At 47.7% G+C, this 22,676-nt stretch overlaps 2 protein-coding genes across 4 annotated transcripts; both read right to left on the bottom strand.

The window, feature by feature from the left end:
• Nucleotides 1–271: 271 nt before the first annotated feature.
• Nucleotides 272–6,965, bottom strand: HSD17B10 (hydroxysteroid 17-beta dehydrogenase 10). 3 transcript variants are annotated; one of them, XM_033173132.1, is made up of 6 exons: nt 6,918–6,965; nt 6,324–6,488; nt 6,073–6,237; nt 3,092–3,220; nt 1,151–1,259; nt 272–666 (listed from the first exon to the last, which is right to left on the bottom strand). In XM_033173132.1, exons 1-6 carry the CDS (start codon nt 6,942–6,944, stop codon nt 476–478), a joined length of 786 nt encoding a protein of 261 aa, XP_033029023.1. In that variant the 5' UTR covers nt 6,945–6,965; the 3' UTR covers nt 272–475. The 3 variants fall into 3 exon arrangements, with proteins under 3 accessions (XP_033029023.1, XP_033029024.1, XP_033029025.1); XM_033173133.1 differs by lacking the exon at nt 6,918–6,965 and adding an exon at nt 6,671–6,806; XM_033173134.1 differs by having other exon boundaries at nt 487–666; nt 1,120–1,259.
• A 2,484-nt stretch (nt 6,966–9,449) lies between these two features.
• On the bottom strand, nt 9,450–14,578 carry TSPYL2 (TSPY like 2). Its single transcript, XM_033173012.1, has 7 exons — nt 13,886–14,578; nt 13,114–13,191; nt 12,835–12,946; nt 12,605–12,744; nt 12,445–12,524; nt 10,895–11,001; nt 9,450–10,632 (listed from the first exon to the last, which is right to left on the bottom strand). Exons 1-7 carry the CDS (start codon nt 14,561–14,563, stop codon nt 10,520–10,522), a joined length of 1,308 nt encoding a protein of 435 aa, XP_033028903.1. The 5' UTR covers nt 14,564–14,578; the 3' UTR covers nt 9,450–10,519.
• Between the last annotated feature and the right edge of the window lie 8,098 nt (nt 14,579–22,676).

Genomic DNA, 22,676 nt, shown 5'->3' with positions numbered 1-22,676 from the left:
TTTTAATAAGACTTTGCTTTCCTTCACTCTGATTTTTTGTATGTGTAGCGCATGCATGTTATCCTCATCATAGACTGAGTAAAAGAGACGAAGATCAACACCAAACAGAATCAGAGGTGTCTTTGGAAGTAAAACAGAGACAGGGCTCCTGGACTGCACTGCAAATTTGGAACAGGGACTTATTAGTTGGTTAGAAAACTAGAGCATAGGGTTTTCTAGATTGTCCCACTAGCAAGGGATGAGAACGACTCATACAGCAAGCAGAGGAGCATACAATTAATTCATTTATTATAGTCCAGATGTTAATCATTTGCTTTTGCTAACCTAGATTCCAGTTGAGGAAGCATAGCAAAGGCAGCTGTAATCATCAGCAGATTCGAAAGTACCATGATTATAGTCCAGTGGGCGGAGAAACAATCCCTGACTAGTGATGGCGAAGCAAACCGTCTTGCTCTTCCAGAACCAAGCTTACAGTTCAGGGCTGCATTCGAATAGCCCCATCAAGCCGGATCACCTCACCATTGAGCATGGGGTTCTCTATTATGCATTGCACCAGGTGGGCATACTCCACTGGAGCACCAAGACGACTTGGGAAGGGCACCTGCCGTGCCAGGAATGTCCTCACTTTCTCAGGAAGTGATGCCAGAAGAGGTGTTGCAAAGAGACCTGGAAAAAACAAAAGGACACTTAGGGTTTCTCCAGTCTCTGTTCTTTATATTTTTACAGTGCCTATTAAGCAGAGCACTTTGTGAGTGTGCCACAATTATTGGAGCACAGAATGCATTGCTGGGTGCAGAATTTAGCTTCCTAAGAAGCTTAGTTTTTGTTTTAAAATGAGTTTACAGCTGCAAAGATAGGTTCAAAAGTGCATGGTCAGCACCTGCTGAAATCAGAAATGTGACAGGTGGTTCAATAAGGATTCCAGAAGTTCACTGCCACATACAGCCCTATGTCTATGACTAAATATGCAAGATATTCTAGATAGGATATGGAAAAGGCAAATTTGCATAAATGCATGCAGATAGCACTACCCCCACTAATGAATTCTGTACCAAGTTCTGTGGAGTATACAATCCTGCCATTACAGCCTTGAGCACCCTGCAAGAGCACCTTCCTCTCCCAAAGCCCAGATTCAAGGCAGGAGTGCTACCTGGTGCAATGGTAACCACTCGGATTCCCAAAGGTGCAAGATCCCGAGCGATGGGCAGTGTCATTCCCACAATGCCTCCTTTGGAAGCGGAATAGGCAGCCTGGCCAACCTGGGGAGGGAAAAAATACACAATGGCACTCTAAACTCTTATTAAAGTCACAAGTGTTCTCTGAAATACGTATGTGGAGGGTGTGGAGATTGAGTAGCACTGCAACAAGCCTGCCAGAGGTACAGGAAGCCTGAGCAGGGCAGGGCAGTAATCTGAAGTCACTCTTAATTGGGGCAAGGTGAGGGGGCAGAAAGCAAAGTCACTGGAAGTCCTTAAACAGATTTGGGGGGGAAATTCTTCAAGCCCTCCACTCAAACTCGTTTAAGCAAGTGTGGGGAAACTTTGGCTCTCCAGATGTTGCTGAATTACAGCTCCTATCAGCCCCAACCAGAATGCACAGCCAATGGCCAGGGATGATAGGGGTTATGGTTCAGCAACATCCAGTAGCAGAACAGAGGTTCCCCACAGCTTTATAAAAGGTAACATAACAATGGCCAATGTCTTTAGTACAAGACAATCCGTACTCTTCCTTGCTGAAGAACATATACAGCCCCTTGCCTCAGGCTTGGTACACCTTTAGTCTGCAGATCAGTGTGGTATAGGAGAATAGGGCAGAACACAGGCCTGCCCGAGTATCATAGGCAAACCTGTAAGTCTCTCATTCTCTCTACTGCTGGGTAGAAGTTTTCTGAATCACTGGCTGCCTCAAAGCTAGAGGCTGGTCATCTTTGAATTAATTCAGCTTTGATGCCCAAACCCTGCCTCTCAATACAAAGTCTCTTGTCATCTTGTGAACCAAAAGCAAACCTGTGATTTTTTTTTAAACCGTATGAAATGAATATTCCATTTTACTCCCCTGCCATTACACATTCAGAACGGGCACATATGTACACGCAACCCAAGTAGGGCAACAGTGCTCCCAGAAATGCCAGCAAAGCATTGTGGTCTGTCAGGTGCATTCCTTGTACAGTGCAGTAGAAGCTGGGGCACACATAGTGGGAGTACCTGGTGCTAATCCTGTCAATACAACATCTGCCCAACTTGGAGCATAGGTGGCATAGAATTATTATGAATTTTTATATGATGATCTGTTTTATTGAGCTTGAGATACAGGATGTTTTCCTCTGCTCAGTAACTTACTGTCTCCATGTTTCTGGGACAAAGCAGAGCAATTATTAACCCTTGACTATTCTACTGATGCCGTGCAGAAGAAATTGGGAACTTCAGGTCTTCCAGACATAATCCCTGACCACTGACCATACTGGCTGTGGCTGGTGGGAGTTGCAATCCAACAAAGACCTTTATGGTCCTGCTCTTCTGTAAGAATGGCACTAAGCATAGGACACCTGTGTGTATACTGCTTTAAGGTAGTGTCAGCTGGGTGTTGCCAACCAGGCCAGCTGGCAGTGGATGTGATCAACAAAAGGCAACATATTGGCAATATTTATGAAACACTATCAATTGTTTCGTAACTCATAAACAAAAGCCATATAATATGTGCAAGAAGTCATGAACTAATAGAAGTCAAATAAATATTCCATCAACAGGAATGCTTAGAATGGTGTGTAACCAAAAAGAAACACTGAAGTTGAGGCAGAAGGCCTTTCTACAGTTCATATCTATATCAAAGTTTGGTTGAGAATGAACTGGAGCCGGGTGGTGCTGTAAGCACAGCAACAACAAACAGCAGCAAACAGAACAGTTCTTCCTGTGACTTCTTGCACATATTATATGGCTTTTGTTTATGAATTAAGAAACAACTGATACTGTTTCATAAATATTGCCAATGCATTATTAGCCCACATTGCCTTTTGTTGATCAGATTGTTTTGTGTTGTAAAACAGGGGATTTTCTTTGTCTCATACAACTGGCAGTGGAGACTTGAGACTTACCTGCCCCTCAAAGGCAGCCACACTGGCAGTGTTGATGATTACCCCTCTGTGCCCATCTGAGTCGGGCTCATTCCGTCCCATCTCACCTGCAGTCAGACGGATTACGTTGAATGTTCCAGCAATATTCACCTGAGGAATACAGGCAGGTGGAAGTTATGCACCCCAAAGCTTGGCCCTTCCCTATCCCTTTCAAGACATCATCTTTACTTCATCACATTAGAACTCTGGGCCTAGCAAACACCCTCTCGTCACTCAAAATCATTACGGTAAGTCAAATATTAATATTAAACTCAATCCTTCCTTCTGATGGGGGTACAAACAATACTGCCCAACACAGCCTTTGACATACAGCAAGCGATTATGATAATCTGCACAGGAATCTGAAGGGCCCTGGGGCACAGGTGGCTTTTCCATCACTCCCTGTTGAATGTCATGACCCAGGAAAAGAGGGAAATATTGGAAGGAAAAAAGTGGCTTGTATTGTGGTGTTGTCAGGAAAGGTTTAGCTTCTTGGACCATGGTCTCTGCTTCCTTGAGAAAGGACTTCAGGCAAGAAGTGGTTTGCACCTCACAGCGGTTGGCAAGAATGTGTTTGCTAAGAGTCTCGTGAACCTGATCAGGAAAGCCCCCGGTACTGGCGATAATAGTTTCATTCATGCAGAGGAAACTGGGGTCCTGCAACAGAAACCTGCTAAAGGGCAGGAAACTACAAGAAGGAATTAGCTGGAAGGAAGGACTCGTTTCAGTTGTCTCTATACCAAAGTACAGAGTATGGGAAACAAAAAAAATGAATTTGAGTTCTTCATACAGGGTGGCAAATACAAAATAATAGACATTACTGAAACCTGGTGGGGTCAGACTCAGGACTAGAACATGGAAACTGAGGGGTACAACTTGTTCAAAAGGAATAGACCAAACAGGAAGGGATGAAGTGTTATATTCCTAGAGCAGATTACCAAACATTCAAAAAAGAAAGATAATAGTCATAGAAGACTTCAATTACCCCAATATCTGTTGCAAATCGAGCTCTGCCAAGAATGTAAGGTCCAACAAATTCCTCCACTGTCTCACTAACAATTTCATTTCCCAGAAGGTGGAAGAAGCAGGGGCGTTCCTAGCCCCTCGGCTGCCCGGGGCGGGAAGCCAAGGGGCACCCCTGGGGGCGGGGCATCGTGGCGCGTGCGTGCGTCATGACGTCATGACGCACGCACGCGCGGCGACGGCCCGGCATCCCGGGGGCGGGGCATCGCTGCGTGTGCGTCATGACGCGTGCGCGCGCAGCGATGCCCCCGCCCCTGGGGTATGCCGGGCGGGGGCTTGGGAGCATCGGCGGGCTACAAAGAGCCCCGAAGCCGCAGCCATAGCGCAAAGGGCTGCCAGGCTGCGGCTTCGGGGCTCTTTGCCGCCCACCGAGGCTCCGGAAAGCGGCGGCCCGGCATCCCTGGGGGCGGGGCATCGCTGCGTGTGCGTCATGACGCACGCGCGCGCGGCGACGCCCCGCCCCCTGGGGTATGCCGGGCGGGGGCTTGGGAGCATCGGCGGGCTACAAAGAGCCCCGAAGCCGCAGCCATAGCGCAAAGGGCTGCGAGGCTGCGGCTTCGGGGCTCTTTGCAGCCCACCGAGGCTCCGGAAAGCGGCGGCCCGGCATCCCTGGGGGCGGGGCATCGCTGCGTGTGCGTCATGACGCGCGCGCGCGCGGCGACGCCCCGCCCCCTGGGGTATGCCGGGCGGGGGCTTGGGAGCATCGGCGAGCTACAAAGAGCCCCGAAGCCGCAGCCATAGCGCAAAGGGCTGCCAGGCTGCGGCTTCGGGGCTCTTTGCAGCCCACCGAGGCTCCGGAAAGCGGCGGCCCGGCATCCCCGGGGGCGGGGCATCGCTGCGTGTGCGTCATGACGCACACGCGCGCGGCGACGCCCCGCCCCCTGGGGTATGCCGGGCCGCCACTTCGGGAGCCTCGTCCGTGCAGCGCTGCTGCTCCTGGGGTGACGGAGGGAGCGGCGGCGCATGGGAGTGGTGGGACGCGCCGCCGCTCCCTCCGTCACCCCGGGAGCAGCAGCACTGCACACACCCGCCTAGGGGCGGCACCAGGGGCGGCCCGCCCCCACCGCCCCCACCCTACGACGCCCCTGGGAAGAAGCAACAACGATCTAGGACCTGGTCCTCACCAACAGGGAGTAACTGACTGAAGAAATGGAAGTACTTGGAAAGTTGGGAGGAAGCAATCATTTCCTTGGTTTCATGATACAAAGGCAAGGGAAAAGCCGAGTGCAGTCAGACATGTGCACTTTGGACTTTAAGAAGGCTGACACCATGAGATCCCATGGTCAGAAATACTCAAATAGCAGGGAATCTGAATGGATGGAAGTTTCTTAAAGGTAAAATATAGGCACAAACGCTGACAATTCCAACAATAAAGAAAAGTGGGAGGCACCTAAAGAAACCAGTGTGGCAGCATAAGGAGCTTACAGAGGATCCGAGATGTAAGAAGGGAATGCAGCAGCAAAAAAGCTAATGCTAATATAGGCTGCATCAACAGAAGTAGAGTGTCCAGATCAAGGGCAGTAATAGTACCACTCTGTTCTGCCTTGGTCAGACCACACCTTGAGTCCTGTGTCCAGTTCTGGGCACCACAATTTAAGAATATTGTGTGCAAATAAGGGTGACCATGATTATTAAGGGTATGCAAACAAAACCTTATGAGAAATAGTTGCGAGAGTAGTGGGGGGGGGGGAGAGTTGAAATGGAAATACCGGTATGAAAAGGAGTAAGTTGAAAAGGAGCAGAGTATGGCTGGCTGGAAGGTACCCTGAACAAGAACATTCCACACGACAACATTTTGTTACAGGTCCCACTTGCTCAGTAAGGTATCTTAAATTTTCTGCTGTTTTTGTGAGGCAAGAATTGTTAGGGAAATGGTTGGAGCAAGAACACTTGATGACAAACCAATAACAAGAATGGACTAGGGTTTTCTTAATGCTCACATTAATAACTCTCTGGAAGTCTTCCAAGCTGTGAGGAAGGTCCTTCTTAATATTATAGGTCTTGACAGCCACTGCAATCCCAGCACAGTTCACTGCCACATCCACACGGCCAAACTTTTCCTGTGCCAGTGCTAGGGCAGCCTTCACATCTGACTCTGATGTTACCTGAGAAAGGAGAGAAAACCACTTCGCTCAGCTGCTACTCTATGGGTACAACCTCTTTATCAAATCCCCCTTTCAAAAATCCCTACATCAGCCGGAGCAAAGATGCATCTCTCTCCCAGCGATTTGGCCACACTCTCCCCATCGGACTTGGGCAGATCCACAAGTACAGCGCTGCCTCCCAGTTGCACCAGCCGCTCTGCCGTGGCTCGGCCTAGGCCTGAAGCCCCACCGGTCACCAGGCCAACCATTCCCTGGAAGTAAAGAGAATAAAGAGAAAATTATATCGTTTAAGTAAAGCAGGAGTGCCAAGAGGTTCTAAAGTTTTAAATGCCTTCCAGGGTCAGTCATACCCTGGTGCTGCCCAGGCTTCCCTGGATTTGAGAAAAAGTGCCAGTAGTGCCCCATGAGGGGCGTTTCTGCCCGCCATGCAGACCTTAAGAAGGGGGCGCGGGAGGGCTGCGTGGGCCTCCTCCCCAGAGACACGCGCCTTCCTCGCGGCAGCCGCTTCCCCAGTATATCGGGAAAGGCATCGCCTTTGGGTTCTCTTCCGCGCCCTAAGGAGCGCCGGCTTCTCTAGCCCCCCCCCCGCCGCCGCCGCCGCTCCCCGGCCTCGCTCTCGCGGTTTGGCGCGAGCCCTTCCCCGCTCCCGAGCTGCCCGGCCGCCGCCGCCGCCGCCTCACCTTCACGCTCCTCAGCGCCGCCGCCATGTTTCTCCCCGGAGGCCCCGCCCCACATGGCGGCCAGAAGGGCGGGGCCGCGCGCGGCTTCCGCCCTTCGAGGAGTTGCCTGGTTCCGCCCGGGATGGAGCCGCGCCGGGTCCGTGAGCAGCGCCGGTCCCCGGGGGCGTGGGATCCGGACGGAGCTCGCAGGCTTCAAAGCGCAGCCTCTGAATGGCCCGGCTGAGTCAACTGGGCGACCCTGGGAAGCTGCGGCTGAGAAAGGCCGAGCGTCCGCCGTGGAGAAGTCTGCTAAATTCCTATAAGGGTAAGGAGGGGTGGGAGAGAGGATTGGTTTTGTTTTTTAATACAAAAGTTAAAATTTCTAAACTACCAGTCATCTCGTATTTTTTTCAGAAAATATTCCGTTGCTCAAGTTGCTGCCTTGTAGCCAAACCATTGTTCTCCAACATGAACTCAAACATTCTAAAAAGGAAACAAAGGCACGACACCATCCTTCCTGCACTGAATCCCTTCAGAGTGCAAAAGGAGGCGGCTGCATATTTGAATGCTCCCCACATCGAATATGTATCGTGTCTTAAAAAGTAACATGGCAGAGCCCAGTCTAGTCTAAAATAATTCAACCTGATGTGCTGACTTTATATGGTTTAAAACTCCCCCTGAACAAGCAGGTTTATGATCTGGGCAGGAGGTTGGGAGAGGGCGCTCTTCCTGGATCTCTGGTGCTAAAGGCCCAGGTGACCTCTGTGACTGACTCCCATTTACTAACCTTGGCAAGACAGCTACTGGCACTTCTGGAATGGGATAGCCTGGCCACTGTCTATTGTCCATGCACTACTTTCCAGATTGGACTACTGCAATGTGCTCTGTGTGGAGCTGCCCTTGAGTTTGACCTGGAAGGTGCCACTAGTGCAAAATGTGATGGCTCAACTGCAGAGTTGGGCAGAATATCACCATAATATTATGCCACTATTGAAAGAATTGCACTGGCTGCATTAGCTACTGAGCTAAGTTCAAGGAATTGGTGCTGGTATACCAAATGTCCATAGAGTTTGGAACCAGGTTACCCAAAACATTGTTTATCCCTTCTACATCCAGCTGATCAGTGCATTCTGCAGATACCATCTTATCAGGAGTTCCATTCTGCAGGATGTTGGAACCAAGCCTTTGGAACTACTTCCCTTTGCTTATCAGATAGAATAGGCACTGTCTGCTGCATTTTTGGCACCTGCTGAAGGCTTTCCTCATTCAACTGAACCTTCTAAATGGATTTTTTTTTCAAGTGGTATCTGAATTTATTTGATTTTTTAGAGTCTTTTTATGTATGCACTAGTTTTGTATGTGGTTTGTATTGCATTAAGAAATCACTTTTGAGATGCTTCATTGGATGCAATTTTAAAAGCAGCAGCAAGCAAAAAAGTCTTTTGTTCCTATCAATGCATTCTCTTAATAAACCAAAACATGATTCCACTACTGACAGGCTTTAACAATAGCCATTGTTGCTGGCATTTGGCAGTTCAATGTTTGTACATCTTAGAATCTTGGTTTAGTTGTTGAAAGATAGCCATCATGCTTGTAACTCAGAAACAGAAATGAGATTCATCTGGCATGTCTTGTTTTCAGAAACCATGCTGGCTTTTAGTGATTACAGCATCCTTTTCCAAGTGCTCCCCTGTCCAAGGACCTTTCCTGGTATCAATGCCAAGCTTGACTGGTCAGTAGTTACCTGGGTCTTTCTTCCACTTTTTGCCTGCCTCCAGTCTGCAGGGACCTCACCTGCTCCGCAAGAATTCTCAATTACAAAGGCTCTGTGATTATATCTGCAAGCTCCTTTCGTACCCTTGGGTGCAGCTCATCAGGCTCCCTTCCCACCTCTTTTCCTTTTTGAGGCTGCAGCTCCCTCCTTTATTTATTCTATCATTTATTCTGTTTTTACCAGGTTGGGCACTGCCTTCCTTTTGGGTGAAGACTGAGGCAAAGTAGGTGTTGAGCAGTTCTGCCTTCTGTTATCCAATGGGATTTTTCAGTCTTCTCCATACAGAGGCTCTATGACTTGCTTGTTCTTCCTCTTGCTTCAAACACATCCAAAGAAACATTTTTTTCTTTTAACCTCTCTTGTAAACCAGAGTACTTCATTGCACACTGGCAACATTTCCCCATTAAAGTTCTTAAATCAAACTCCCATGTGTGTGGAGGGGGCTTTTTTGGGACTTATTCTGAAAACATTGTGGCTGGACATGCTGAACCTGCACTCATCACCCCTTTGAGATGCACCTTTTACGACTAATAACTTATCAGCCCATTTTTCAAATTTCAGCAATCACCTTCCCACACTTCTTATTCACTCTCCTACTGCTCAGCACTACTCCTCTTTTCAATATAGTACTGCAAAGAACTCCAATGTATAGTGCAGACTGAAGTATGTAGATGGAACATGCCTATTTGCATAACTTTGTGTTCTACACATTTTCTGCGAATAGCTGTGGCTGTGGACCTCTAGTAAGCATTGGTGGAAGAAAGGAGCCACACACCAAGTTGGAAAGCTCTCTGTATATTAAGTGCTTTTTTGTAGTAAAAAAAAAAAACGTACAAAGTCCTGATACGAAATATACAAAAAACTCAGCCAAGGAAAACAGTTGCCTTTCTACAAATATCAGTAGCATTGCATAGAGCAGCCTCCATGGGGATAAGGATAAGGAAGGGACCCAACCAGGTATGATGCTTTAGAAACATTGCTAGGAAACTATGCATAAATACATAGTTAAAGGGTGGGGTGACATCACATACATGTTCATAGTGCCATGCTGCTGCAAGAAATATTCCCATACCACCACAGTACCCCGGAACATTTAGGAAATCCCTGGACACAGAAGCAGAGTGCTTCAGTCCTCCTCCCAGCCAGCCATTCTTTTCCCTCATACACAACAACCCCAAGCAGAACATTGTGCAACTAGGGAGCTGTTAATTGCTTCGGCAAAGCCTCCAGGTGCAAGGCCTGCATCTGAATCAGCAGGGACCATTTTAAACCCATTGAGAATTGGCAGAGTACTAGTGTCAGAAGACTTCCAGACTTCCAAAAATGTGGGGCCTTACTCTTTGGATGGGGAGGAAGCAGGGTAAGGACTATGTTTCAACTGCAGGAGGCACTAACTGGCCTCTAGAGGGCATTCTAAAGCTGAAGTGTTTACAGGATGAGTAGAATCCTCACAGGGAGAAGTGCAGGGAAGGTGTGAAAGTCAGCAGCTTAATAATGCTGAATGGAAGAAAGGAACCCTGAGCTGTTTTGAAAAGGCCACTGGGCAGGCTATACCCTGAGTAGCCAACAGGGGACAGGGCAAGTATGCATATAGCCCCCATGCAGGCAGATAGGAAGAGATGCTAAGCATCAGACAATGGGGATGGGGGAGTGCTGCTGTGTGGCAACATACACACCCCCAGGGCAGGGAGGGAAATGCAGTCGCTGTAATAAATAAAGGTACAAAATAACCAATGTGACTGCTCCTGAAACTTCCCACCACCATATCCTGCCATGTCCAAGTGCAATTGGTCAAAGTGCCACTGAGGTCACCATGAGAAGTCAAACCAGACAGTCTTTCCATAATGATCTAGCCATCGTCTTCTGCCTCAGAATCTTTCCCATCTGGTTCCTCACGGAGAGAGGACCTGGGATCGGTAACACCCTCTTCTTGGCCACTCAGGACCTCTTCCACAGCTTCACCTGTATCAGCAAAGTAGGATACATCAAGATACTTCTGATCCTAGCCTACCAACCTGAACTGCCCTTTCCTTCCCGTTTCTGATTTTCCATTGTTCCTCAATCCCATTCCCTGGCTTCTGAGGTCAACATCTCCCTCCTCCTCCCTGCCCCAAACCCTGACTTACCAGGACTATTTTTCATTTAGCATGCTCTCTTTTATGTCCAGAAGCTGCCACAATTTTTTTTTTTGGGGGGGGGAGAGCCCTATTCCAAAACTACTTACCTCGCCCACCCTCCTCCTCATCCATGATCTCATGCACATCTGTCGCATCGTCTTCTTCACCATCATCATCTACAATCACCACAAAGTCATCACCATTCTCTGTCTCACTAAACATCAAGGGAAGGAGGGAATGTGTCAGCATCTATCCATCATTTTCAGCTGGCCTCCCAGCTACAAATTACAAATCCCTCCCTACGACTTCATGCACAGTTTCTGCTGCCACAAAACTTGACAGAGTTCATACACACACATCAGCAGCTTTCTATTCTTGCCCACAGTATCACTCCTACCACAACCCAATAGATCCAGTGGCCCAGACTGCATGTCACGGTAAAACATAGTTAAATGGTTTATCATTCATGAGCCATGTAACCAACCTCTTCTACCTTACTCCTCAGTACTAGCACAGAAGTCAAACCAACTACAATCCCTGGCTTAGCACTATGTCCAAATGTGAGATCATGGTTTCTTTCACTCAAACAAAGTATGAGCAGTTTGGAGTAAAATAAACCCATGATACCTGGTTCTGATGTAACACAAAGCCAGGGATCATAACTTGTTTCTGTCATATGCTAGCAAGGAACAGTAAAGCAGGTAGGACTGGTGCATTCACAGGAAACCATTATCAGTACTTTACTGCATCCAGTGCTTTATTTTTCTGTGGGGAAAAAATATGTTTCATATGTTCATTAGTAATTATAAATGGATGCAAAAAAAATACAGTGGTACCTCGGGTTACATATGCTTCAGGTTACATACTCCGCTAACCCAGAAATAATGCTTCAGGTTAAGAACTTTGCTTCAGGATAAGAACAGAAATCGTGCTCTGGCGGCACAGCAGCAGCGGGAGGTCCCACTAGCTAAAGTGGTGCTTCAGGTTAAGAACAGTTTCAGGTTAAGAACGGACCTCCGGAACGAATTAAGTACGTAACCAGAGGTACCACTATATTAGGCCACCTTGGCAGTTTCCAAGTTTTCATTTTTGTTTACTAAACAAAATAAACATACTACAATGGTACCTCATGTTGCGACCCGTCCCCCTTACAAATTCTTTGGGTTACGTGTTCCGCTAACCCGGAAGTAGATGCCCCTTGTTGCGAACTTTATCCCAGGATGCGAGCAGAAATCGCCCTCTGGCAGCGCAGCAGCAGCAGGAGGCGTCATTAGCGGAAGCGTGCCTCGTTATGAGCAGACTTCCGGAACGGATTAAGTTCATAACTGGAGTTACCACTGTAAATTAGATCCTGTGTGGAGTCCCCAATCTACGTGTACATCTGCATTTTATTCTGATGGTTCAGGCAATGGCTGTTTTTTATATACCGGTAGTTATATATATATATTTCTTTTCCTGAAAGTGTTTGTATGGTTTGTCATGGCCTTTGGCTAGTACAATAAATCTTGCTTACTAAATTAGATCACTCAGGCATCAGACAATTTTAGATGCTAATTACCCTTATTTGCATAGGAATCTTTTTCCAATTCATTCCCCCCTCCGCCGGAAAACACAGTGGGAATAAGACCAGCAGAACAACCAACCAACTCATCCTCACCTGTCTTCTTCACCATTTTCACCACCTTCCCCCATCAAGTAGTACTGCAGCGGATTGGGCCAGAGGTCCTCTTTAATTATCTATAAGAAAGCAGAAAAGAGTTTAAAGAGTGTGGATATAGGGATGCAAGGAGCAATTTAGGACAGGGTATACTATCCACCTCGGCAATACGGTCCCCTGCTGGGAAGCTGTGGTCACAGAACCAAGTGAAGAAACTGCGGCCAAAATTCTTCCGGCTATGAGCTACTGGATCCTGGCTACGCCACCAACGGATAGGTGTAGAGTGGGACACTAGTCTTCCTGGAAAGGATGGAGACACAAATGGAGGTGTGAGCAACAGCACATCATATCTGTGGTTCTGTTCCCATAAATATTGTCCCTACTGCATACCGGACGAACCACACTGGAACTCCTTCACAATGACCTCATTCTGGAAGTAGGGGTTGCTGTTGAAGTAGAACTTGATCTTGCAGCCTGATTTTGCATGGGTGAAATCCTCAACCTGGCATATCAAAGAATGTCAGAATCATAAGACTAGCATGAAACCTTTAGCCCATGGCACTGTCCTTCAAACAGAAAGAACCCAGGTTTCCAGGCTGCAATTGGATTCCTTCCCTCCATAACTTGACTATCTATCAATGCCCCCATGCACCATTTTGCTGAAGTCACCTGCAGATTGGTCATATAGCTCAGGGTGTCTTCATCCCGGTCATTGATCATGGCTGAAAGTTGGGGATGGTTGAGAAACTGTAAAATTAAAGTTAAGGAAAGAAACCCACATACTGCAGTCCAAGATTCTGGTAGGAAGGGGTATATACAAATATAGTTAGTTAATAAATAGCAGGAAAATCTGACACATTGCACTTCTCACATCCATAATATGGAAGATATGACTTTATATTTTTTTGAGGAACTCTCTTCCTCAAGGGTTTTGCCACATCAAGAAAACAAACTCCACTTAACTTTCCTGAGAATTTGCATATAAAAATTGCAATTCCTAGTCTGCTAAAGCTTGTCATTTCCTGCCAAGGCAGGACAACAGGAAATCCAGAAAGGCAGGAATACCTTATTCAAGCCTCTGGAAGCAATTTGCTTCTTGCTGGCCAAGACAAGATCCAGCATTCATAATAGCCCAACAAGAGAACTGCTTTCCCTAGGCGGTACAGAGGGCCTTAACTTCCAAAACCCAAGGCACTCTTCAATCAGCTCCTCATTGCTTAGTTCGTCTGCCTAAGACCTCGGAGAAGCCTCGGCAGTCCTCTTTGGGCTGGACAGAGCAGTCACCCTATTAAGCCTAAGGCAGGTTTAAACGCGTCCATATCCCCTTCGGCACAGCCCCGATTTCTCCCGCTCCTCTCCACCCTACCCCGTACAAACAGCACAATCCTCATTTTGCTTTATATTTTATTCAAATCCCGCTTTCTTCCTGGCGGCAGGATACGGCCGTGACCCAGAAGCCGGGGATATTTCGGACGATGAGGTTTCTCCGCTCCAGGTGCGGGCGGCGCATGTGGCCGAACTTGGCCTTGAGTTGGGCGAAGGCGCGACCGGCCTGCTGGTTCACCGCCTCCAGCTCCAACTGCACGGCCTCCAGCGCTTCCAGGTACTGCTCCGTTTTGCGCGGCGGCCTCCCTCCGGGCTCGCCTTCCTCTTCCTCCTCTTCCTCCTCGTCGTCGTTGTCGTCGTCGTCCTCCCCCACCGAGATGATGGAGCACTCATCCTCCGCCTCGACGGGCCTCCGCCTCTCGCGGGCCTCCTTCCTCTTCCTCCTGCTCTCGCGGCCGTCGCCTATGTCGCCCGCCACGGGGCTGCCCTTGGCCTCGTCGCCGGCGGCTCCCGGGGTCCCTTCCGCGCCCGAGTCCCCGGCAGGAGAGCTCGGAAAAAGAGCGGCGGCGGCAGCAGCTTCGCGCGCCCCCTGCTGGCCGGCTGCATCCTCAGGCGCGGCGGCTTCGCGCGCCCCCTGTTGGCCGGCGCCGCCAAGGCTCCCGCTGCTCCAGGCCGTCATGTCAGCCAGAGCCTGTGCGGCCTCTGTTTCCTTCTGCGACTGGCGAGCCGGGTCCAGACGACGCTGCTTAGCGGCCGCGGGCGGCGGGTCCCAGTCCCCGCCGTCCCCGCTCATGGCCGGCTCCGCTCCGATCCCTTCGCGCCGGCAGATCGGAGGGCGTCGAAGAGGGGAAGCGGCGAGCCCAACCGTCGATGACAAGCGGGAGGGGGAGGGGCGCGAGAGAAACGGGCTTCTCCAACGGCCAGAGCGCGAGAAGCCTGCGCAGCTTCCCCTGGTTGGTCCCTGGCGATCAGGGTCGGGCCAGTGACGACAGAGCTTTCTCCCTCACGTGTCCGGCCCCTGAGCTGACTGGCTGGCTTCGGCATGGCAGTCACAGAGAGGATCCCACCTCCTTCCCTCCCCACGTGGGAGGCAGGCGGACATTGATAGGTTAACGAGCCTCGCCGCCACCGCCACCGCCTCTGCCCGTCTTTCACTCGCCCAATCCCTGGCGAGGTCTTTTCTACGGGCCGCGTTTCGGCCATGTCCGGCGAAATACGAAGCATCTCGGTTCTCCCCCCCCCCTGTCGTGGGCAGACTATGGGAGGGGCGCATGCGCACCACGGCTAATCGGGCGCGGTTGTGCTCCTTTGGCGCACGCGCCGAGGGACGCGAAGAGCTTTTTTCTCTGGTGGCCCGTGAGGCGGCCGGGCGGATTTCCCGCGAGAGAAGCAGCAGGAAACAAAGCGCGCGAGAAAGGCGACCTTCGCCTGCTACGTACAAGCGGAGGGCGCGAAATTCGAGACCCGGCCAGAGAGGCCCTTCGCCTGACGGCCATTTCCTTCGCGTCTCCGGTGTCCCTCCGCCTCAGCGCCGAGGGAGCAAAGCCCGGGCGGGAGCTCGCGGAGAACGCTGTTCTTCCTCTGCTCCACTCCGGCAGCCCCGGGTGAGGGAGGCCCGAAGCAGCCGAGTTTGATGGTGGCACCAGAGTGTTCCAAAATGTTTTGTTGTGGACCACCGCCCTGAGGCCTACGGATGAGGGGCAGTATACAAATTTAATCAATAAAAATATTATAATAATAAGACGGGGGGGGGTTGCGAAGAGTTCGGATAGGACCTCTCCAGAATGCGTAAAAGGGCATTAAAAGGGCAAATATAACTCAATGCAAGCATGTGTAAAGTGATGACAGGGCGAGTATGGAGTCATGTATCTGGGCAGAGGGGAAAGTGATGAACTGCCTTTCCAATTGGGAGTACAGAAGGTAGGCGGTTTCTGGACGTTTCGATGCCTGATGCAGAAAACAAATGGCAGAAAACCTGGCAGAATGCTGCAGTTCCTTCCAGAAATGGAAATAAAAGGGAGAAGACATAGGAATCAAACAAGACAGGAGAGGAGGCTTGTATCCAGGACAGAAACTGACATGAGGAGGCTGCACTGGATCTCAGTAGAGTGTAAAAACATTTCTTTCAGGAACAGCCATAGCTCTTTGGTAGAGCACATACATGGAAAACGCTTCTGCACAGAATCTGGAAGAACCATTGTTAGAATAAACTACAGTGATATTTTTCTGACTCAGTCTGAAGCTTGGGTCACAAACAAATACCCATGTAATTTAGTGATCATAGAGCGATCATAGAATTGTAAAGTTGGAAGGGAACCGGAGGACCATCTAGTCCAAACCTCTGCAATGGAAGAATATGCAGCTGTCCCATATGGGGAATTGAACCCGCAACTTTGGCATTATCAGCACCACAGTCTAAGCAACTGTGAGCTACCCAGGCGTCTCAGTTTTCCCAGATCATATGTAGAGGTGACAAGGATTGAATCTAAAACCATATTGGCTCCACCAATGTGCTGAGGCTCTTCCCAAAAGATTTTTGTTACACTCAATTGGATTTAGGGCAGGAATTTGTAGAACACTTGGACTGAGTGGGAGTGACTGTAAAATGAGGCCGAAATTTCTTCCTGTTTCCTCACTGCTGTTTACTGTCTGGGTCAGTAGATGGAACACAAAAGCAGTACATGGCATGTTCTCGGCTGCATCTATATCTACTATAATACACACTAGAATGGCAGCATTATCTCATAATTCTGAACATTCCTGGTGCAAGTTTATATGCCAATGTAATTATTTTAAGAAACAAATTACAAAACAGTACAAAGGAGTGATCCCTTTTTACTCATAACTAAGTACTAATCAATTCAGTGGGGCTTACTCCCAGGTAAGTAGGGTTAGGGTCATAGCATTAAATCTCCATCAACTCCTGATAAAAGGATCTTAGGCAGCGGTGAGATAGTTTTTCCTGAGGACTGGGAGAGCTACTGCTGATAGAAGTAGTCAGTACCTGACAACAGAGTGAACAGTATCTGTCTCAGTGCAAGAAAAATCTGTCCTGATGAGGCAACTTGCCGAAGAGGATCAAGAGGCTTTGCAGGGTCAGTCGTGTTATGATAGTGAGCATTTTTTGGAATAGCCCTTCATTTTTTACCTGGGCTTAGAAATAAAAATAAATGTAGTGTAATAAGGCACCTGTTGAGGATATTGAAAGTATCCTATGTGGCAAAGAGTTTTCCCCCAAGAGTGCATGTATGGTGTAGGCTTACAGTGATGTTTGTGTACAAGGAATGAAGAGAGTGGTTGCAGCTGGAGTGGCATACCGGTAATAGGAAAAGGGAGGCTTCTGTGGGAGCAGGTTCCACAAGGTGGCAATGTGAGCACAGGCTATGGAAGCAGGTCTTCATTTCATAGTATGCCTGTTGGGGGTGCTGGACCTGTAGAGAAGAAGATGGCCCTCAGATTTTATCATTGTGTCCCCAAGGAGTTACTGAGGTAATATGCAAAGCACTTGGGACACTCAAAAATGTCATTCTGTACATGCAAATAATATGTTAAACAGAGAACCTGATTATGCCCTTTTCAGCTACAACTGCGAATAAGTACTTTTTTATGTAGATGACATTTTCAACAATTAGGGTTATCTTTGGAATCCAAATATTGATAGTAATTTCACGTGAACATTTTTACACCTTAACACATTTTAGGATTTGCCCACAATTTCTATGTAGAGATTTGTTTTTTCATCTAGCTAAGAAGTAAGTACTGGCTACTCCATTATGCTGGATGAAGAACGTTGTCCAACAATACTTAAATATGTTAAAAATAATAGACTCCTGTACCTCATTTGCATCTCAGTCCCTCACAGAAACTGACACAGTACAACCTTGGCATTTTAAGCTTAATGTTGGAGGAAGACAGAATTGTAGGACAGTATAAAGAGAGCTTCCACTAAAAAAAACCCAAAAAAAACAGGGACTAGTGATAGTATTTAGTAGTGTCAGTGTTCCTTCTGAATCATAGGTGACCATTTGGTGGGTAGGTGAGTGCCTTGGCAGCTTGAGTTTATGCCATACCTGGATAGGAGCAGGACATCAACAGACTTGGCTTGTGGTCTAGAGACAGGTCTCCATTCCTGCTTCATTCTTGCACAACATTCCTGACCTGCTTCCAGGTAAAGCCATCCAACAACTTGTGAGGCTGTGGCATATCTGCTGTATTGCACCCTCGAGTGGCACTTTTACAATTTAGACCTGTGATCCACTTGCCAGGGCCATAAGGCAGAAGTCTCTAAGGTGGTGCCCCGTGGGGGCCCCGGCACCTCTGGCACTGGCAGAGAAGCAGCACTGGCATCAGCCCTGATTTCATAGAATCATAGAGTTGGAAGAGACCACAAGGGCCATCCAGTCCAACCCCCTGCCAAGCAGGAAACAAGATCTTGGTGAACTCACAAGACTTATGTTTCATCTCATGAGATTTCTGCAACATCTTGCAGGAAATTAGTTCAAATGTTAGGTTCTTCAGGAAGAACCAGATGCACAAATATAGGATGTAGGACACCTGGCTTACTAGCAGTACATGTGAAAAGGATCTAGGGGTCTTAGTGCACCACAAGCTTAACATGAGTCAACAGGGTGATGCAGTAGCCAAAAAAGCAAATGCTCTTCTGGGTTGCATCAACAGAAGTCTAGTGTCCAGGGGAACTAAACATTTGGAAAAACTTTATGACAGTAAGAGCTGTTCAGCAGTGGAATAGCCTCCCATGAGAGGTTGTGGACTCTCCTTCCTTGGAGGTTTTTAAGCAGAGGTTGAGTGGCCATCTGCCATGGATGCATTGCAGGGGATTGGACTAGTATGACCCCTGGGTCCCTTTCAACTACAATTCTTTGATCCAGCTTTGGGAAGCAAGGATTCTCCTCCCAGGGTTGATTTGTGGAAAGCCATAGAAGCAGTTGGATGACAGGCAGGTTGCGCAGCCAAAGCTTTGTCCTTGTCAACTGGGACTCCGCGAGGCTGAAGCCCAGGCAGCCCTGAAATAGAAGTGCTCTGTACAGGCTCTAAATTAATTGTCACCTATCCTGGTGGTTGGTAGTTCTCATTTACATATGTTAATTGCCCTAAAGATAAGTCATTGTGATATTGATCACTCCCTGAAACAAATGTTCACATTAAAATATGGGGTGGGGGGGTTGCCTAGGGAACACAGGAAACGGGTTAAGGCAGTTTAAAACCAAGTGGGTGACTGCCAAGCCAATAGGATACCATAGGGACTAGAATTTCATCTCTTGTCACTGCTGTTTGCCTCAAATCCTCAGGCTCCCTGCCTGTGAAAGTGAGTTGCAGGATCCTGCAAGCTTCCACTTCAAAGCCAGATGCAAGGAATTCATTCAGCTCTGCTGTCTCCTTTTTTTCCTTTAGCACACAATTGTCCACATAGCCTCTCCTTCTGATAATGTATTTTATAAAGATCTTTTTGTCTTCGCTAAAATGTGGTTCTCAAATCTCTTACTGTCCATTTGCATTTGCATGTTTTCTTCTATGATGAACAACGCCCCCCCCACACCCACACAAGTTGCACCTTGACATCAAGCAAGTGCCTTTGCAGTATTGTTTGGGGCACCTGCCCAAAAGAATCTGTTTCAGCAGGCTGACCCAGATATGTAAAGCTGACCTGCATTTTAATATGTAATTTTAAAAAATAATGAATATTTTAAGCTACTGGTTTTATTTATACCTTGAGGTTTTTTTTAGGTTAGAATAAATAAAAACCAAGTTTCCTGTGCTAAATTACATTTATGTCCTCCTACCTTTCTTCTCAAGAATGGAAAGTGGCATATCCTTATAACCAATACAGCAGCTCTGAAATGCCACACAGTTAAGAACACTGTAGCTTTTCCCTGGTCACCTCAAAAGGCAGCAGTGGATGGCAAGGTCCCTGCAGTTGTGGAGAAACCTGTTACATTTATAGTGCAGCACCAACACATTTTGGTAAATTGCTTGGAGGTTTCCTTACTATCAGGTTGTATATACCTTTTGATTGATTGATAGATAAATAAATAAATAAATATTAAGAATGACTGCAGTCTCTCTAAATTCTGTGTCAACTTTGTTTTGTGTCAGGTTTGCCAGCTTCTTATTTCAAGATAGGTGCTGTGGATGGAGCCAGGTTGTCCTACAGAGAAAATCTGGTGGAATGTGAGCAGTGTTAGGATGGAGTCTAGCAGCTCTGGAGGCCAGACAAAAGCAGAAGAAGAAGAGTTTGGATTTGATATCCCGCTTTATCACTACCCGAAGGAATCTCAAAGCGGCTAACAATCTCCTTTCCCTTCCTCCCCCACAACAAACACTCTGTGAGGTGAGTGGGGCTGAGAGACTTCAGAGAAGTGTGACTAGCCCAAGGTCACCCAGCAGCTGCATGTGGAGGAGTGGAGACGCGAACCCGGTTCCCCAGATTACGAGTCTACCGCTCTTAACCACTACACCACACTGGCTCTTGGACTGGCTATCTGTGTGTTTCCTCAAAGCAAAATAAAAAATAAAAAAATTCCTTCCAGTAGCACCTTAGAGACCAACTATGTTTGTTCTTGGTACGAGCTTTCGTGTGCAAGCACACTTCTTCAGATACAATGAAACAGAAGGTATTACTCAGAAGGGTGGTGAGAATGGGTGATTGGCTGATAGGTGTGGAAAATCTGTTTCCTGATAGGGTTGGTAAGACAAAGTACAGCAAAGCAACTCTGGCTTTCAAAATTGGGGCTTGAGTGCCAGAAGAAACATGGCTGCCTCTGAGAGAAGATATTAAGGAGATGTGAGACACCCCTGTTCCCTCAGCTATAGGTTGTAGCTCTTCTGTGTACCTTCTGTTTGTGAGGTGAACGTTCATCCCCATTTGTTTGTGAGGCAGTTATCTGACATTACATCAAGCAAGTGTTATCCTGCCCATCTTCGTGCATTTCCCCATCAACTTAACACAAAATGTCCAATCTTTTGGGGAAGTGGGCTTGTTGCACAAGACTCCCTACTCAACTGCAATTGCACAATTTGAATTTGCTGGCATGTAATCAAAAATAGCAGCAGTATGGAAGTGCCCATATAGAATAGCTTTTCTAGAGAAGACCATATTTATACACTAGGGATAGGCAACCACAAGTCAAGGGCCAAAAGCTTTTATAGCAACACCACCCTGATCCTATGGCTATTGTCCCAGTCACACACTTAGCCACCTCTTGTGCATTTGGACCAGAAACAGAGGCTTTATTACACCCTTCTGCCACTTGTTGCCAAGTATGAGACACAGGAAAATAGTAGTGAGCGGCTGAGGAGCCTGAGGGACGGGCTCAGCCAAAGCCTCTCTTCCTGGGGTAGAAGGGAGACTAACCACCCCTATTACTAGTGTTGGACTGTGCTAGAGGTGGAGCCCCTGTTGCAGGGCCTGTTAAGAAATAATTGCCAGCCAGGTTTAGATGGCTTCTGCCAGGTTACCAAGGCCTTTTTATTTACAAAATCTTTTCAAATGTTCAGTTATTGCTGCCTTTATGGGTTTATTATTTTTTATTACTTAAGAGTTGGGGCTCAGGCCTTCCTAGTGGTAATTTTGTGTTGCATCCAGAATCATAAAGGCTAGATTGGAGGTATGGGGAAAGTGAGAGAGAGAGAGAGAGAGAGCTCTGTCTCACTGGCCAGTACATCTACATGCAAATGCGGTAATATCATTTGCCCCTATATTGGGGCCCTAACACTGAAAGCAGATGCAAATGGGGTCCCATGTGCAAAGTTGTTTATTGTATTAAATCCCATCTGGGATTACAGCTGAGAATTCCCATTAGGATTGTCAATTTGTCAACATTTCATCCTGGCCAGTTGCCAGAAGAGGAGTATGCAAAGTGACAACAAATTGTTGGGTTGGTGATTCCATTATTTCCCCACAGCTGAAGGGGACATGCTGCTTATGCTCCAAGGCATTCTGTCTACATTTTTTGAGTGCTTCCCATCATAGAGAAAAGGCACTCTGCACAAAAGAAGACTTTCACTTTGCAGTCTTAAACTTTCACTGTTGGAAAAGGCATTCTGCTCTCTCAGAAGCACCAACTGAACACAGTAAAGGTGGCAACTGTAATCCTCATGCTCTTTAACTTTCCATTGGTCAAAATTGAAGTTTCCAAGAACTGTGATCAAATTTTCCAGGGGCAACTCACATGACATAATTGGGGCCACAGCACAGGGAGAGAGGAATTAAGCATTTTTCTTGTGCAGGTCCCCTGAGGGAAATTACACTCACCCACCCCAGTTGTTAGAAGCAGGGGAAGGGAGGGCAAGTACCCACAGCATACCTGTCTTTTCTCCCTCTTGGTAGGTGGGGTGGGGTGGCAATTTCTGTCAAAGAAGTAGTGCAGTCCAGGGGACAGTATAACACATGCAGGGCTGCTTTAAGCCTAAAAGCAATGCTGGGAAATCTGATAATGGATCTTCCATGTCATGTTAGCGCTCAGTGGAATGTTCGTATTCACTTTTTTTTCCTTCTGACTCAAAAAAAAATAAAATCACCCAGGAATTTTGCATTTCATTCCATGTTTTTTATATATTTATATAAAAAAAACAAAGGAAAGGAAAAGGAAATGAGAAAATCCCCAGAAAAAGGAGGGAATGGAAACAAATTTGACACAAAAAGGGGGTGGTGGGGCAGGATAGAACAGAGTCCCCACCCCCAAAAACCAATTTCCACCCCTCAATCCAGTCATCCCCTACCCACCCACCCCAAGCTCCCCCCATCTGAAAGAAGTTCAGAAGCGTACGTTGCAGGGGACACACATCCATCCAGCTGTCCTGTGCCCCCCACCCAACCCTCCCTCTCCCACTAAAGTTGCAATTTCTTTATTCAATTTCCTTTTTAAAAACAAAAACAAATCTCAACT

This window comes from Lacerta agilis, chromosome 16, assembly GCF_009819535.1.
Source record: "Lacerta agilis isolate rLacAgi1 chromosome 16, rLacAgi1.pri, whole genome shotgun sequence".
In the NCBI taxonomy this organism is placed as follows: domain Eukaryota; kingdom Metazoa; phylum Chordata; class Lepidosauria; order Squamata; family Lacertidae; genus Lacerta; species Lacerta agilis.
This window is presented reverse-complemented; position numbering and strand designations above follow the sequence as displayed.

Excerpts from the sequence above, each read along its gene's own strand:
- TSPYL2 (XM_033173012.1), bottom strand. The coding sequence starts at position 14,563 with ATGAGCGGGGACGGCGGGGACTGGGACCCGCCGCCCGCGGCCGCTAAG. Across the intron at positions 12,947-13,113 it reads GCTATATGACCAATCTGCAG|GTTGAGGATTTCACCCATGC; the intron begins GTGACTTCAGCA and ends TTGATATGCCAG. Across the intron at positions 10,633-10,894 it reads TGAGGAGGAGGGTGGGCGAG|GTGAAGCTGTGGAAGAGGTC; the intron begins GTAAGTAGTTTT and ends TTGCTGATACAG.
- HSD17B10 (XM_033173132.1), bottom strand. The coding sequence starts at position 6,944 with ATGGCGGCGGCGCTGAGGAGCGTGAAG. Across the intron at positions 3,221-6,072 it reads ACTTCCAGAGAGTTATTAAT|GTGAATATTGCTGGAACATT; the intron begins GTGAGCATTAAG and ends TGTATTCCTCAG. Across the intron at positions 1,260-3,091 it reads TGGCTGCCTTTGAGGGGCAG|GTTGGCCAGGCTGCCTATTC; the intron begins GTAAGTCTCAAG and ends TTCCCTCCCCAG.